Genomic DNA, 12,490 nt, shown 5'->3' with positions numbered 1-12,490 from the left:
GCAAGATCAAGGATCTGCATCTCTGGAGCTACAAGTGTCTCTTTTGCCTTCTTCTGATAAATGATCAAATATCTGAATTGTTTTATTTGTCCCTCTTTTGTTCTGTGTCCACTTTTAAATAAAACTCTGCCCAATAAACATGGCCTAAAGCTAAAATGGAGTTTTAGGGCCATTTTAGGGAGAAAAAAATAAAAGCAGTAAATTTCTGGGAAGAAAAAAAATCTTCTTTCTTTAATTAAACAAATACTCGGAATTTTTTGTAGAACCAAAACTTCAAATAATTTTTCCTTGTTAAAGAATCCAGTTTTTTTGTTAATTTCTCAGGAATAAAAAGATTTAGGCCAGTTTTTATTTTAAAAAGTTGTTTTTAGCCAACTTTTAAAAAGCAGATTTGGCTGCATCAGGCACTTTAGAGAACAAGTCAATGAGTAGATGTTGTCCTGGTTGCCATGGAAACAGTCAGAAAGCTTTATTGATTTGTGGTAAGGGGACCGTAACAAATCAGTCCAGGGTCCACAAATGGCCCCCGCACCCCACTTTGAACACCCTTTGATTGAGAGACTAGAGATAATCCAGAGTTAAAGCTTGAAAGGTTCAGTCTGGATTAGCTTGTTTGTGTTTTGGTCCCGAGCAGCAGAGGAACATCTTCAACAGGATTTTCGGAGGTTTCCTCATGAGGAAAGCCTACGAGTTGGGCTGGGCCAACGCCTGCTCCTTCGGGTGAGAGCCGGACCGGAATCAGGCCCGAGAGCCGGTGAGTTCAGGCCTGACGCTGTGCTCTCTGTGCTGCAGAGGGTGTCGGCCCAGTCTGGTGGCCGTGGACGATATTCTGTTCCAGAAACCCGTGGAGATCGGATCGCTGCTGATGCTCTCATCGCAGGTCAGACACACGAGGGTCCGGATCAATCCTGGGTTTTCAATAACCTGCAAGGATTTAAAAACTTAACGAGGTCGTTGATTAAATCTGCGTTTAAATGAGGCCCATTAATATTAACAACAAGAAAAGCATGAAAACAAGAACTTCTCATTTTTAGGTCAACAACAAAATATTACCAAGTTTGTTTGTTTTTTTGCTTAGTTTCTAACGTTAATATTTTAGTTCACTTGAAATGAGATGAAACTAAGTTACAAGTAACGTTTCATCAAGATGTAGAAGTTTGTTTTAAGTCAATAATTCCTTAAAATGGCTGTAAAAATATCAGTTCAACTGTTATTTAATTGAATTAAGACATTTTCCCATATTTAATTAAAATAATCCACCAGTGGAACTAGAACTTTTCTACAATATGAAGGAACTATTGACCTAAAATGACCTCCTGCATCTTGATGAAATGTTATTGTAAGTTTTCATACTTTCAGCATTAGAAACAAGACAAAATACAAAAAGATTTTGTGGTTTTACAGTGCAGAACCTCAAACTGTCTTTCAACAAAAGCAGCATAAAAATCTACATTCATGTTGCTTTTTATGTCAGGGGCTTGTTCAGGATTTAAACACCTTAGATATATCATTGGCCATCCCTGTAAAGCATAATTGTACGTTTATTGCAAAGTTTCCACAGGAAAGGTGAAAAACGTTGGGTATGTGTTGCCAACTCTCACCTGCAGGTGACGATGTTGATCTGCCTCCGTCTGGCTTGATGTGACGTTAAAGTTTGTCTTCAATATTATTAGCAACAAAAATGGAGCTATTTTAGTTCCTCAAAGAATAAAAATGTGTGTCATTTTTTTCCATTATTCTTCTATTTGCAGATTTTGGAATAGATTTGAGCATCACTTAAATCACTTAAATCAGTGATTTCATTGCAGATAAATCTTAATAAATGAGTCGTAATTATTCAGTTTTTGCTCCTGTTTCAGGTCTGTTACACCCAGGGGAAGTACATCCAGGTCAGAGTTCACAGCGAGGTGTTTGACCCGCTGACCCAGCAGCACAGCACCACCAACATCTTCCACTACACCTTCGCTTCGGACCGCGACGTTCCCAGCATCGTTCCCCGGACGTACGGAGGTGAGCCGGTTCTGGTTCTGGTTCTGGTTCTGGTTCTGGTTCTGGTTCTGGTTCTACGGGCCGCTTCGCCACGGATCTGACTGGAGTTTGTTTGTTTTCCAGAGTCGATGCTCTACCTGGACGGGAAAAGACACTTTAACCAAACCGTGGAGTCCTGATGGGTCGGAAACGAGCCGCAGGAAGCTTTCATGTCAAACAACGAATGAGATTAAAATACTTCACGCCAAAGTTCTACAAACGTTTACGCTTTTCGTTAGTATTTTTTTATAAACCAAAACATTTGGTGGCTGGAGCGTCTCACCTCATAACTATCATGAATCGTCTACATGCTGTTACATTTATCATGCTAAACTGACTCGTTGACACCCAGATCTCTGTTTCTGCCTCCATGGAATAAATTTATATTTGGCTCAATTACAGTCGTTCCTGTTTTCATTTTCATCTTAACGACCAGTTTCTTTACTTCAGATGGTTAAAATCACATTATTGTGACATTTCTGCTAAATTAAAACTAAGCTGTCATTTTGTTTTATTTTTTATAAAATTTTCCTTTTAATCTTTTTACTTTTGATTGGTAGTTTGTGAACTACCAATCAAAACTAGTTTTGTACATTTTCATCAGCAAGATCAAGGATCTGCATCTCTGGAGCTACAAGTGTCTCTTTTGCCTTCTTCTGATAAATGATCAAATATCTGAATTGTTTTATTTGTCCCTCTTTTGTTCTGTGTCCACTTTTAAATAAAACTCTGCCCAATAAACATGGCCTAAAGCTAAAATGGAGTTTTAGGGCCATTTTAGGGAGAAAAAAATAAAAGCAGTAAATTTCTGGGAAGAAAAAAAATCTTCTTTCTTTAATTAAACAAATACTCGGAATTTTTTGTAGAACCAAAACTTCAAATAATTTTTCCTTGTTAAAGAATCCAGTTTTTTTGTTAATTTCTCAGGAATAAAAAGATTTAGGCCAGTTTTTATTTTAAAAAGTTGTTTTTAGCCAACTTTTAAAAAGCAGATTTGGCTGCATCAGGCACTTTAGAGAACAAGTCAATGAGTAGATGTTGTCCTGGTTGCCATGGAAACAGTCAGAAAGCTTTATTGATTTGTGGTAAGGGGACCGTAACAAATCAGTCCAGGGTCCACAAATGGCCCCCGCACCCCACTTTGAACACCCTTTGATTGAGAGACTAGAGATAATCCAGAGTTAAAGCTTGAAAGGTTCAGTCTGGATTAGCTTGTTTGTGTTTTGGTCCCGAGCAGCAGAGGAACATCTTCAACAGGATTTTCGGAGGTTTCCTCATGAGGAAAGCCTACGAGTTGGGCTGGGCCAACGCCTGCTCCTTCGGGTGAGAGCCGGACCGGAATCAGGCCCGAGAAGCGGGCTAATTTTGTGACTCATCAAAAAAAATGTTCTAGTAAAAACATGGAAATCTTTGAGCCACAAAAGTTGAAAAATTGCTAGAAAAATCTTTTTAATTTAGAGATTTATTTAACATTTTTTCTATAGAAAATTGGAAATTTCTTGAGCTCATAATGGTAACAGTTTTTGACATTTTTAAAATTTCTGGCTTTCAAAATTTGCATGTTTTTTTCCTAGAATATTTCTGAAACAGAGAAACTGAGCCTTTTCTTTCAAATATACGATTTATGATCTCAAACAATTTACACTATTTTCTAGAACATTTGTAGTAAATGTATTCCTTGTGTTTACAGAGGCCTAAATAAACCAGTCGCCACTTTTCAGAACTCAAGAAAAACACAACCAAAGCTTGTTCTGGTCTATTCTCCTTATGAAACGTCAAATTTCTTGTTTTATCCATCTCTGTAGATTTTCTGCAGAGATGGATAAAACATACACGACAAAATAAATTGTTTTCCCGCTTTATTTAGACGGAACCTTTATTTAAGTGCTGCCGTTTCCAGTCGGACGTTAAGAGCGCGGACTTTAGCCGCTAGCAGCAGCAGATAATCCTCTCAGCAGTCACCTCGTCCTTCAGTAGGATGAAAACCATGTTGGCGATCATCTCTAACGCACTGTGCCGGATCACCGGGAGGAGTGCGGTGAGTGGTTCCACTCTAGTTCGGAGGTTTCGGACGGATCCGGTTCATGCTAACCGATAGCTGACCTTGTCAGCAGCCGCTAATGTTTTCCTGTGGTTATGTGATGCTAGTCCTGCTCGGTTTTTGCTTTCTGAGCACGTGTCTGGATGTATTTTATGTCAGGGTAACTTGGTGGGTTCTTTATTATGATTTTTAGTTTTTTTTTTACCCCTGTCTGCCATGTGAATATTGTTTGTGTGGTGGTTTGCCTTCCTCTAAGCAGCTTGTCCTGATAAAGATGCTCTGATTACCATCGGCGACGCGCCTGCTGCTCAAAATGCAGCTAAACTTTTAGGAGGTTGAGGTAATTTTCATCTCTGAATCACAGAATCATCTTTTATCAAAGGAATCTACTTAAAGGAAATTATCTTTTGTCATCTTAATCAGACGACGCTCTGAATGCCTAACTGAATAACGAAGTTTCTTTATAAAAACTAGCTAACTTGTTTCATCCTGAGCTTCTTTATTATTGTAAACTATTCCAGATTAGATCATTTATTAAACAGGACTCCCACTCTGTACAGATTTAATTTTTTAGGAGTTTTCAGCTCTGGATTAGTAGAGAAAAGAAGTTTTTAAAGTTTATAATTTTAAATATGTCTGATTCCGTAGTGACATGTTAAATATTCATCCAAATGGAAATGACCCCAGTAATCTGTTAATGAAGCTGTTTGGCTGATTATTTGGACGTTATGAAGGAATAATATTCCACAATCAGTGCATCTCTGTCGGTAGTGAACCTGAACGCAGCAGTAAAAGTTAATCTTATGGTGCGTTCAGGGACAGCAGGTTTCTACAGACTCTGGAAATGAACCCAAATATCAGTCTGGTTTAATTCTGATGCTAATTTTGACCTTTGAACCTTAAAACCTAAACAACCAGCCTGACTGTAGGAACTGTGTTGTTTTTCCCTCCAGTTTTCTCTCCTCCTGCTCTGCCGCCTTCAGTCTTCACAAACTCAACAATCCCCCATTCATTTGTTGCTTCTCTCCCTCCTCTTCCTCCCCTTCCTCCCATCCCCTGCACCTGAACCGTAGGGAGAGCAAACCGTGTCGGAGGTAAGCAGCTGCTGACGTTTGGTCCCAGACTTCCTGCCCTCTGCAGTGACCAGGTTTACCTCCACTGTTTTTATTCCTCTAAAGCTAGATGTGCTTCCTCGTCGCTGTGTTTGTTTAGTTTCCAGGATTTAACTCAACGGCACAACGGAGGGACTGAAACTGGTTTTAGTCCTTAAGTCATAAGAATAAAAGTAATAAATCGCTGCACCTCTAAAAAAAAAGATTGACTTGTTTCATGCTAACTGCTGCTGTAATTAATCCAACAATTTCAAATAAGGCTGAAAAATAATTGACTAAACATCATTTTTAAACGCAAGTAATGATAAAAATGTTTCCCATTATTTTTAGTAGAAATAATTGCTCTAAATTAATCTGATGGGATTTTAATAATGTATTTTTATTCTCTTATAAATGTCTGTTAATAGAGTTTAAAAAATGTTTTCCATGTTTTGCAAGATTTTGGATTCTGCAATCAAAAAATAAAAGCTAAAACCTACAATCATTAAAATAAGCACAAAAGAAAAATGCTACATCCTCTGGAAATGGAAACGCTGCTAACTGGCACAATAACATGAAGTCCTCCAGGCCAGTAGGGGGAGTCTGGAGTCAGTGATTATCTACTTTAATGCTTTTCTATAATATGTAAAAGATATGAAGTATAAACCAGCTTTTCTTCTGGACGTCTCGTCTTTGTTGAGTTTGGTCCCAGGTGATCTGATGATCGACTCCCCCTGGTGGTCTGGAGGACTTCAGGTTTTAAGTGGAGTTGCAGTGTTTTATGTTCACTGTTTTAGTATTTGCTGCATTTTTATTTTCTGTGGTTGCAGCATTTTTTGTGATTAAAGCATTTGTGCTACATTTGTTGTTGTTTACGTTTGAGTCTGCATTATTCATTTGTTTCCATCTGTTGGCTGAAATCGATTTTCTGACAAACAACCAGAAAACCTAAAATATAAAACCTTTAATTACATGATCACATAAAGCTGCTCCATATTTTGTTGTTGTAATATTTACATCAGATATTTAGCCAAGTGGGCAGAAGAATATGCTGGACTCAAATGAGATTACCCAGAATGCTGCAGGTCAGAGTGATGCATCACAGAGATAATCATTGCAGCATTTTGTAAAATTATGCTTAAATTTGAGGATGTTTAATTTAATTCAAAGTTGAGATTAGTGAAGATTACAGGTTAAATATCAGATCTTGACTGAACTATAAAGTTGTTTGTGCTCCCAGTCTAGACTCAGTTTCTCAGTTTTAGCCTCCAGTTTCCTCACCTGTAGCCTCTGGCGCCACCTGGCTGTGCTCAGCTCTGATTGGTTGGCTCTGTGTTCCCCAGCTGCTGATTGGCCTGTCAGAATACGTCAATCTGACGTCTCCTCCAGCAGCGGCGGCCGTTCCCCCACCGGCCCGGCGGCTCCCACCCGAACCACCACCACCAGCAGGCGGCGCCGTCCAGTTAGTGAGCAGCCGGACGGACCAGACGGACCGACCCGTAAGAACCTCCTGCTGTTCCTGTTCTGTCTGGCTGCTCACTAACCGGGCCGGGGAACCTCAGAGCTTCTGCTGACTGGAAACATTTAGTACTAAAATATGAACCCTGCTGGGATGAAATCACTAAATACTTTAAACGGGTTTTATTTACTTAATGGCATCTGAGGTTTTAAAATTTATTGTCATTTAATGAAAAGTATAACATGAAGCCCAAATATCTGCCAGAATCGGTTCTGTTGGGACTAAATTGGTTTCCAGAGATAATGATAAAAAAAAACGGACAAAAGGGCTGAAGAGGAAATTTGATTAAAACCATCCTGTACCTGCTGGGGGCGCTAGAGGCCACATTAAGTCACTGTGTCGAGGAAAACAGGATTTTTAGGCTCAATTATTTTAGATTTGAGGTGGAAATAGGAGGATAATTCTAACCAATCAGGTCTTTATCAGCCATTATTAGTTTCTTTAGGCCACTGGAAGCTGGAGGAACCAAACGGTCCGAACTGACGGCCCAGTGGAACCAAACATCTGGATCTGAAAGAAATCTGATCGAATCTGAATGTATTTTATATCTGAAAGAAGACAAACGAGCAAAATGTTAAAATGTCGAAGGCTGAGGGTTTATTGGTTCTCCTGGCCTGTTGCTGCCTTCAGCGTTATGATGTGTAGCTGCAGCCCGACCCGAACCCGGACCTGAACCCGCCCAGCCCCGTCTGTCGTACCCCAGAACCCCCCACTGTGAAGAGGAAGGCAGCTGGAGCTGCTCTGATCTGTAATCCTGCCGTCGTCTGATGAGCTAATCGAGTGTTGATCTGTTTCAGGGCGGCAGAGTCGTCGCCTCTCGCTCCTTATCCGACTTCACTCCTCAGGAGACCTTTGACATCAAGGTGAGAAGGAGCCAATCGCCCTCTGACCTCCGTCTCTCCTGTAATTTACCAAATTAAACGTTTGTGGGTCAGATTGTGTGGTGAAAACGTCTCTTCCCTGCTGTAGAAATGCGACGTGCACCGGCTGGAGGCGGGGCCTCCGGTGAGGGCGGAGCTAACGCGGGAGCAGGGCCTGCAGTATTACCGCACCATGCAGACGGTGCGGCGCATGGAGCTGAAAGCCGACCAGCTCTACAAGCAGAAGATCATCCGGGGTTTCTGCCACCTCTACGACGGACAGGTATCAACACATCTTCTGTTACACGACTGGGTTTAGCAGTGGCCTAGTCAAAGTCCTTGAGGGGAGGGGATGTTTATGAATCGGTGGTTCTGGAGTAACGTCTTCTCTGCTCGCAGGAAGCGTGCGCTGCAGGAATCGAAGCCGCCATCAACCCGTCGGATCACCTGATCACGGCGTACCGAGCGCACGGCTACACCTTCACCCGCGGCGTCTCCGTCAGAGAGATCCTGGCCGAGCTCACAGGTGAGACGGGCGAGGCGCCGACCCGCCCGGGTCCGGCTGGTTCTGGTGGCTGACGCCGTGTTCCCTCCGCACCGTTCAGGTCGCAGAGGGGGCGTGGCCAAGGGGAAGGGCGGCTCCATGCACATGTACGCGCCTCACTTCTACGGCGGCAACGGGATCGTCGGGGCTCAGGTAGCTACGGGGCGTTAGCATGAGGCTCCTCCACCTGTCTGATGATGTCACGGGCTGATGATGTCACCTGTGTGACCCGTCCAGGTGCCGCTGGGCGCCGGCATCGCTCTGGCCTGCCAGTACCAAGGAAACAACCAGATCTGTGTGACGCTGTACGGAGACGGAGCCGCCAACCAGGTGAGGGAAAAACTACTTCCTGTTTTTATCCAGTTCAGGTCATGAAGGTCGTTAAATTTACTGTAAAGGTTCAAAGAAGAGAAACGAGAAACTGATGCACAAACCTGAACTTACCTGGTTCATATGAGGTCAGAAATATACATACAAGAACAAATATTTACAACCATTCATGAAAAATCGTAGTAATATGAGTAGAAATGTGTAATCTGACAAAAAGTCATAATAATACTATAATTAACCAGTACGAGAAAACGGCTGTAATAATCCAGGAAAAGTTGTAGTAATAAGAGAGAAGTTGTATTATTAGGACATTTTATAATTATTCTCATAATTAAATGTTTTTCTGGCCTCATCATATTTTAGTTCAGTTTATAAATGTTTTCACCTTTTACAGATCCTCAGTGGAAAACATGTTTATACATTTTTAATAGTTTTTTGGTGCAGAAAAATGTCTGAAAATCGATCTAATAACTGGATGCATGTTTAAAACCTGATGGCGGATGAATAACATGTTTATCAGGTAACTTAATGTAACTGGAGCTAAGATCCTGGATTATTTTAGTCAGTTTAACCTGCACATCCTGTGTGACGTCATCAGGGCCAGCTGTTTGAGTCCTTCAACATGGCCGCCCTCTGGAAGCTGCCCTGCGTCTTCATCTGTGAGAACAACAAGTACGGCATGGGGACGTCGGTGGAGCGGGCGTCGGCCAGCACCGACTACTACAAGCGGGGCGACTTCATACCCGGACTGAGAGTGAGGTTCAGACCGGCGTGTTACCGCGGCTAGCATGGTGTTAGCTCTGTGTTAGCATGGTGTTAGCTCTGTGTTAGCATGGTGTTAACATGGTGTTAGCTCTGTGTTAGCATGGTGTTAGCTCGGTGTTAACATGGTGTTAGCTCTGTGTCAGCATGGTGTTAGCTCGGTGTTAGCATGCTGTTAGCATGCTGTTAGCTCAGTGTTAGCATAGTGTTAGCTCTGTGTTAACATGGTGTTAGCATAGTGTTAGCTCGGTGTTAGCATGGGGTCCCGGGTGGCGGTGGTGGCGTCGGGCCGTACGCCGCGGCCGCCGCCCTCCGGACCTAGATTATATCGGGACGCGTCGCTGCGGCGCCGTCCTGGCAGCTGCAGGTGTGAGCATGCGTCCAGCCGTTCGCTGCTCATGTATGATGCTGCACACAGTCCGTCCAGGAATCGCTCGGGTTCGCCGTGATGGCGCAGGGTTGGACGCTGCGTTACTGACGCCGTTTTCTCCACAGGTGGACGGGATGGACGTGCTGTGCGTCAGAGAGGCGGCAAAGTTCGCTGCAGATCACTGCAGAGCCGGGAAGGTGAGCGAAGCTCTTCTTCTGCTGCTGCTCTCCGGCGCGGGGAAATCACTTCCTGTTTGTTTTCCAGGGGCCAATCATCATGGAGCTCCAAACTTACCGTTACCATGGACACAGCATGAGCGACCCGGGCGTCAGGTTTGTCCCAGATCCACCTGAGTGAGATGAAGAATCAGCTGTGCGTTTGTTTTGTTCACCATGTGCCGCTGTGCAGCTACCGGACCCGGGAGGAGATCCAGGAGGTCCGCAGTAAGAGCGACCCGATCTCCCTGCTGAAGGAGCGGCTGCTCAGCAACAACATGGCGTCTATGGAGGAGCTGAAGGTAGGGAGGGTTGCCATGGAGATACGACCTTTTAACTGTGACAAGTTTTAACATCAGAGAACATTTTTAAAAATCGTAACAATAGTCCTAATTCAGTTGTTCACAACAGTCTGAATGGGCCAATTCCATATTACTTGTAGTAACATGAGAATCTGTAATGAGAAAAAGTTATAATTCAAGAAAAGTTGTAATAATATAAGAAAGAAGTGAAGCCAACACTTGGCTTTGTTTTATTAGCTTCCTTCATCTTATGAGCTGACGTCAACCTCTGTTGCTAAGCAACGTTAAAATAATCCTTCCATAGACGGCGGCGGCCATTTTTACTTTCATAAACGTTGTTCTGGTCTTGCGGGTCACATTACTGCAACAAAGACCCAGTTACGTCCAGAGGCAGACGGTCTCCATGGTGATTGCTGCTGGTTTTCCGCCTTGGTGTTGTGCTAAAACATCTGGATTTAGATTCTGATCAGTTAGTCGATTATTTTAATCTCCTGAAATCAGTCCTGTGATTGGTTCCTGTGAACAGTTTCTTCTTTTCTGGTTCAGTTCTTGTGTAACTTTGTGTTTCTGTAGAATGAGAAACAGGATCCGGCTTCGTTTTGTTGCTCATAAAATCAGGAATTTTGAAATCCAGAAACCTCAACGGCTCGGAACGTTTTTATTTTGCTTTCGATGCTGCAACATGTTTCCAGTTTTACTGGAAAAAAAGCTCTGAAAACATGAAAAACCTGCAGGAACCGGTGAAAATCTTCTCCTGTTTCAGGAAATGGACATCCAGATCCGTAAGGAGGTGGAGGAGGCGGCTCAGTTCGCGACCTCTGACCCCGAGCCGCCGCTGGAGGAGCTCTGCAACCATATTTTCTCCAACGACCCGCCGCTGGAGGTCCGCGGGACGAACCCCTGGTCCAAACTGAAATCCATCAGCTGAAACTTCCTGACTGTGAATCAAACCTGCCAGGATTTATTTACCTGAAACTGTTTTTATTAGGAATATAAATTATTTAATGAGCTGAGAGTCGGACCAGGCTGCCAGCGGCGCAGAAACACAAACATTAGCTTCTCATCTGGACCCGCCGTCCTGCAAACAGACGCACAACCAGAAGGTTTCATTTCTGACCCGAATCCAACATCCTGCTGGAGTTTTTAAAAAGTTATGAAACTGGAAGGAATTTTAGGAGAAATGTTGGAAAATCTGCAGCGTCATTCTTTAGTCACGAGGTCTAGTCAAAGTAAGCAGAATCAGTGAAAGGAGCTGAACACTACAAAAACAGAACAGTAACTTATTTATAGTTTTCTGTAAAAATGGGTCAAATTTTCACTTTTCTGACGGCGAATCAGAAAAATCGTACAACAAAAAGGACATTTCTAGAAAAAACTCAGAAATTCTGTGATTAATCTCTGAAATATAAAATTTTCAAACTCAAATTTATGAAATTAGTTTCAGAATTGAGTTTTTTTTCCTCTTGACAATTCATGATATTGATCTCAATTTCTGAACCTAATCTGAGATTTTGAGTTTTTTATTGCAGATTTTTGAGATTAATCTCAAAATGTAAGTTTTTTCCTGAAATTGACTCTTTTTTCTATTTCTGGTGTTTCCTGATGGCTGGTCCTGTTTCCTCTGTAATGAGGTGAAAATCTGAATATTTCTGTTATTTTAAGACGTTTCCTCTCTTCATTTTGCTGTTGGATATAAAATCTGACTCTGTGTTTCTGTATGTTTAAAGCTTTACATTCTCTCTATGCATTCAGTTTATAAAAACTTTAAAAACCAGTTTTTATGGACGAACTGTAAAATTTGTAGTTTGAATTATCTGAGGTTCTTTATGAATTTATTTATTTTCCTGAACTTGTACAGAAGGTTTTATTATTTATGATATTTTGAGAAGTGTAACTGAGCCACAGAGTTATTATTAAATAAATTATGATGAAAGTGTTTTTGTTTCAGAGTTTGATGTTTTTTGTGTAGATTTTGTTTCACTAAAGTCGGATTCTGAAATCCAGGATCAGAGATGAAGCCGGTTTGACAAAACTCCATGTTTTCATCCAGGATCCATCAGCTGCACAAAGACCAAACCAGATTCAGGAGATTTTATGTTTATACAGGTTTAAATAATTCAGGAGCATCAACAGATTTCAGATCAATGAGATCGATCACAGATTCATCGATGCTACAGTAGATAAACTGCGTTCACCAAACCAACATGTTGATGGAGGATTATGAGGAATTTAATTTTTATCATAGTCAATAAAAAAACTGCTACAACAGCAAATGATAGCGGCTCATTTAAATGTGTAATTATCCTAAACATACATTCCTAAACCATTAATAATAATAAAATCATAATCATTATTGTCCTTTGCTCAAATAAACTTTAAACTTATAAACAGTGGAAGTTAATATAACGAGTGAATCTGGCAGCAGATT

At 41.7% G+C, this 12,490-nt stretch overlaps 2 protein-coding genes across 6 annotated transcripts; both read left to right on the top strand.

The window, feature by feature from the left end:
* The first annotated feature begins 517 nt into the window (after nucleotides 1–517).
* On the top strand, nucleotides 518–2,424 carry LOC145549434 (acyl-coenzyme A thioesterase 9, mitochondrial-like). The gene is made up of 4 exons (XM_081601895.1): nucleotides 518–720; nucleotides 793–880; nucleotides 1,860–2,010; nucleotides 2,113–2,424. Exons 1-4 carry the CDS (start codon nucleotides 674–676, stop codon nucleotides 2,166–2,168), a joined length of 342 nt encoding a protein of 113 aa, XP_081458021.1. The 5' UTR covers nucleotides 518–673; the 3' UTR covers nucleotides 2,169–2,424.
* Nucleotides 2,425–3,910: 1,486 nt separating this feature from the next.
* On the top strand, nucleotides 3,911–11,998 carry LOC103456991 (pyruvate dehydrogenase E1 subunit alpha 1). Of its 5 annotated transcripts, XM_008396890.3 has the most exons (13): nucleotides 3,911–4,066; nucleotides 5,143–5,163; nucleotides 6,504–6,659; nucleotides 7,477–7,542; nucleotides 7,649–7,822; nucleotides 7,939–8,065; nucleotides 8,145–8,236; nucleotides 8,321–8,413; nucleotides 9,012–9,167; nucleotides 9,671–9,742; nucleotides 9,810–9,877; nucleotides 9,954–10,062; nucleotides 10,826–11,998. In XM_008396890.3, the coding sequence occupies exons 1-13, from the start codon at nucleotides 4,007–4,009 to the stop codon at nucleotides 10,988–10,990; spliced, it is 1,359 nt and encodes a 452-aa protein (XP_008395112.2). In that variant the 5' UTR covers nucleotides 3,911–4,006; the 3' UTR covers nucleotides 10,991–11,998. The 5 variants fall into 5 exon arrangements, with proteins under 5 accessions (XP_008395112.2, XP_008395113.2, XP_008395114.2 ...); XM_008396891.3 differs by lacking the exon at nucleotides 6,504–6,659 and having other exon boundaries at nucleotides 3,912–4,066; XM_081601873.1 differs by lacking the exon at nucleotides 6,504–6,659 and having other exon boundaries at nucleotides 3,927–4,066; nucleotides 5,023–5,163.
* The last annotated feature ends 492 nt before the right edge of the window (nucleotides 11,999–12,490 follow it).

This window comes from Poecilia reticulata, chromosome 20, assembly GCF_904066995.2.
Source record: "Poecilia reticulata chromosome 20, P_reticulata-male-v2, whole genome shotgun sequence".
NCBI classification, from domain to species: domain Eukaryota; kingdom Metazoa; phylum Chordata; class Actinopteri; order Cyprinodontiformes; family Poeciliidae; genus Poecilia; species Poecilia reticulata.
The sequence above is the reverse complement of the archived record's forward strand: the minus strand, read 5'-3'. Positions and strand labels throughout refer to the sequence as shown.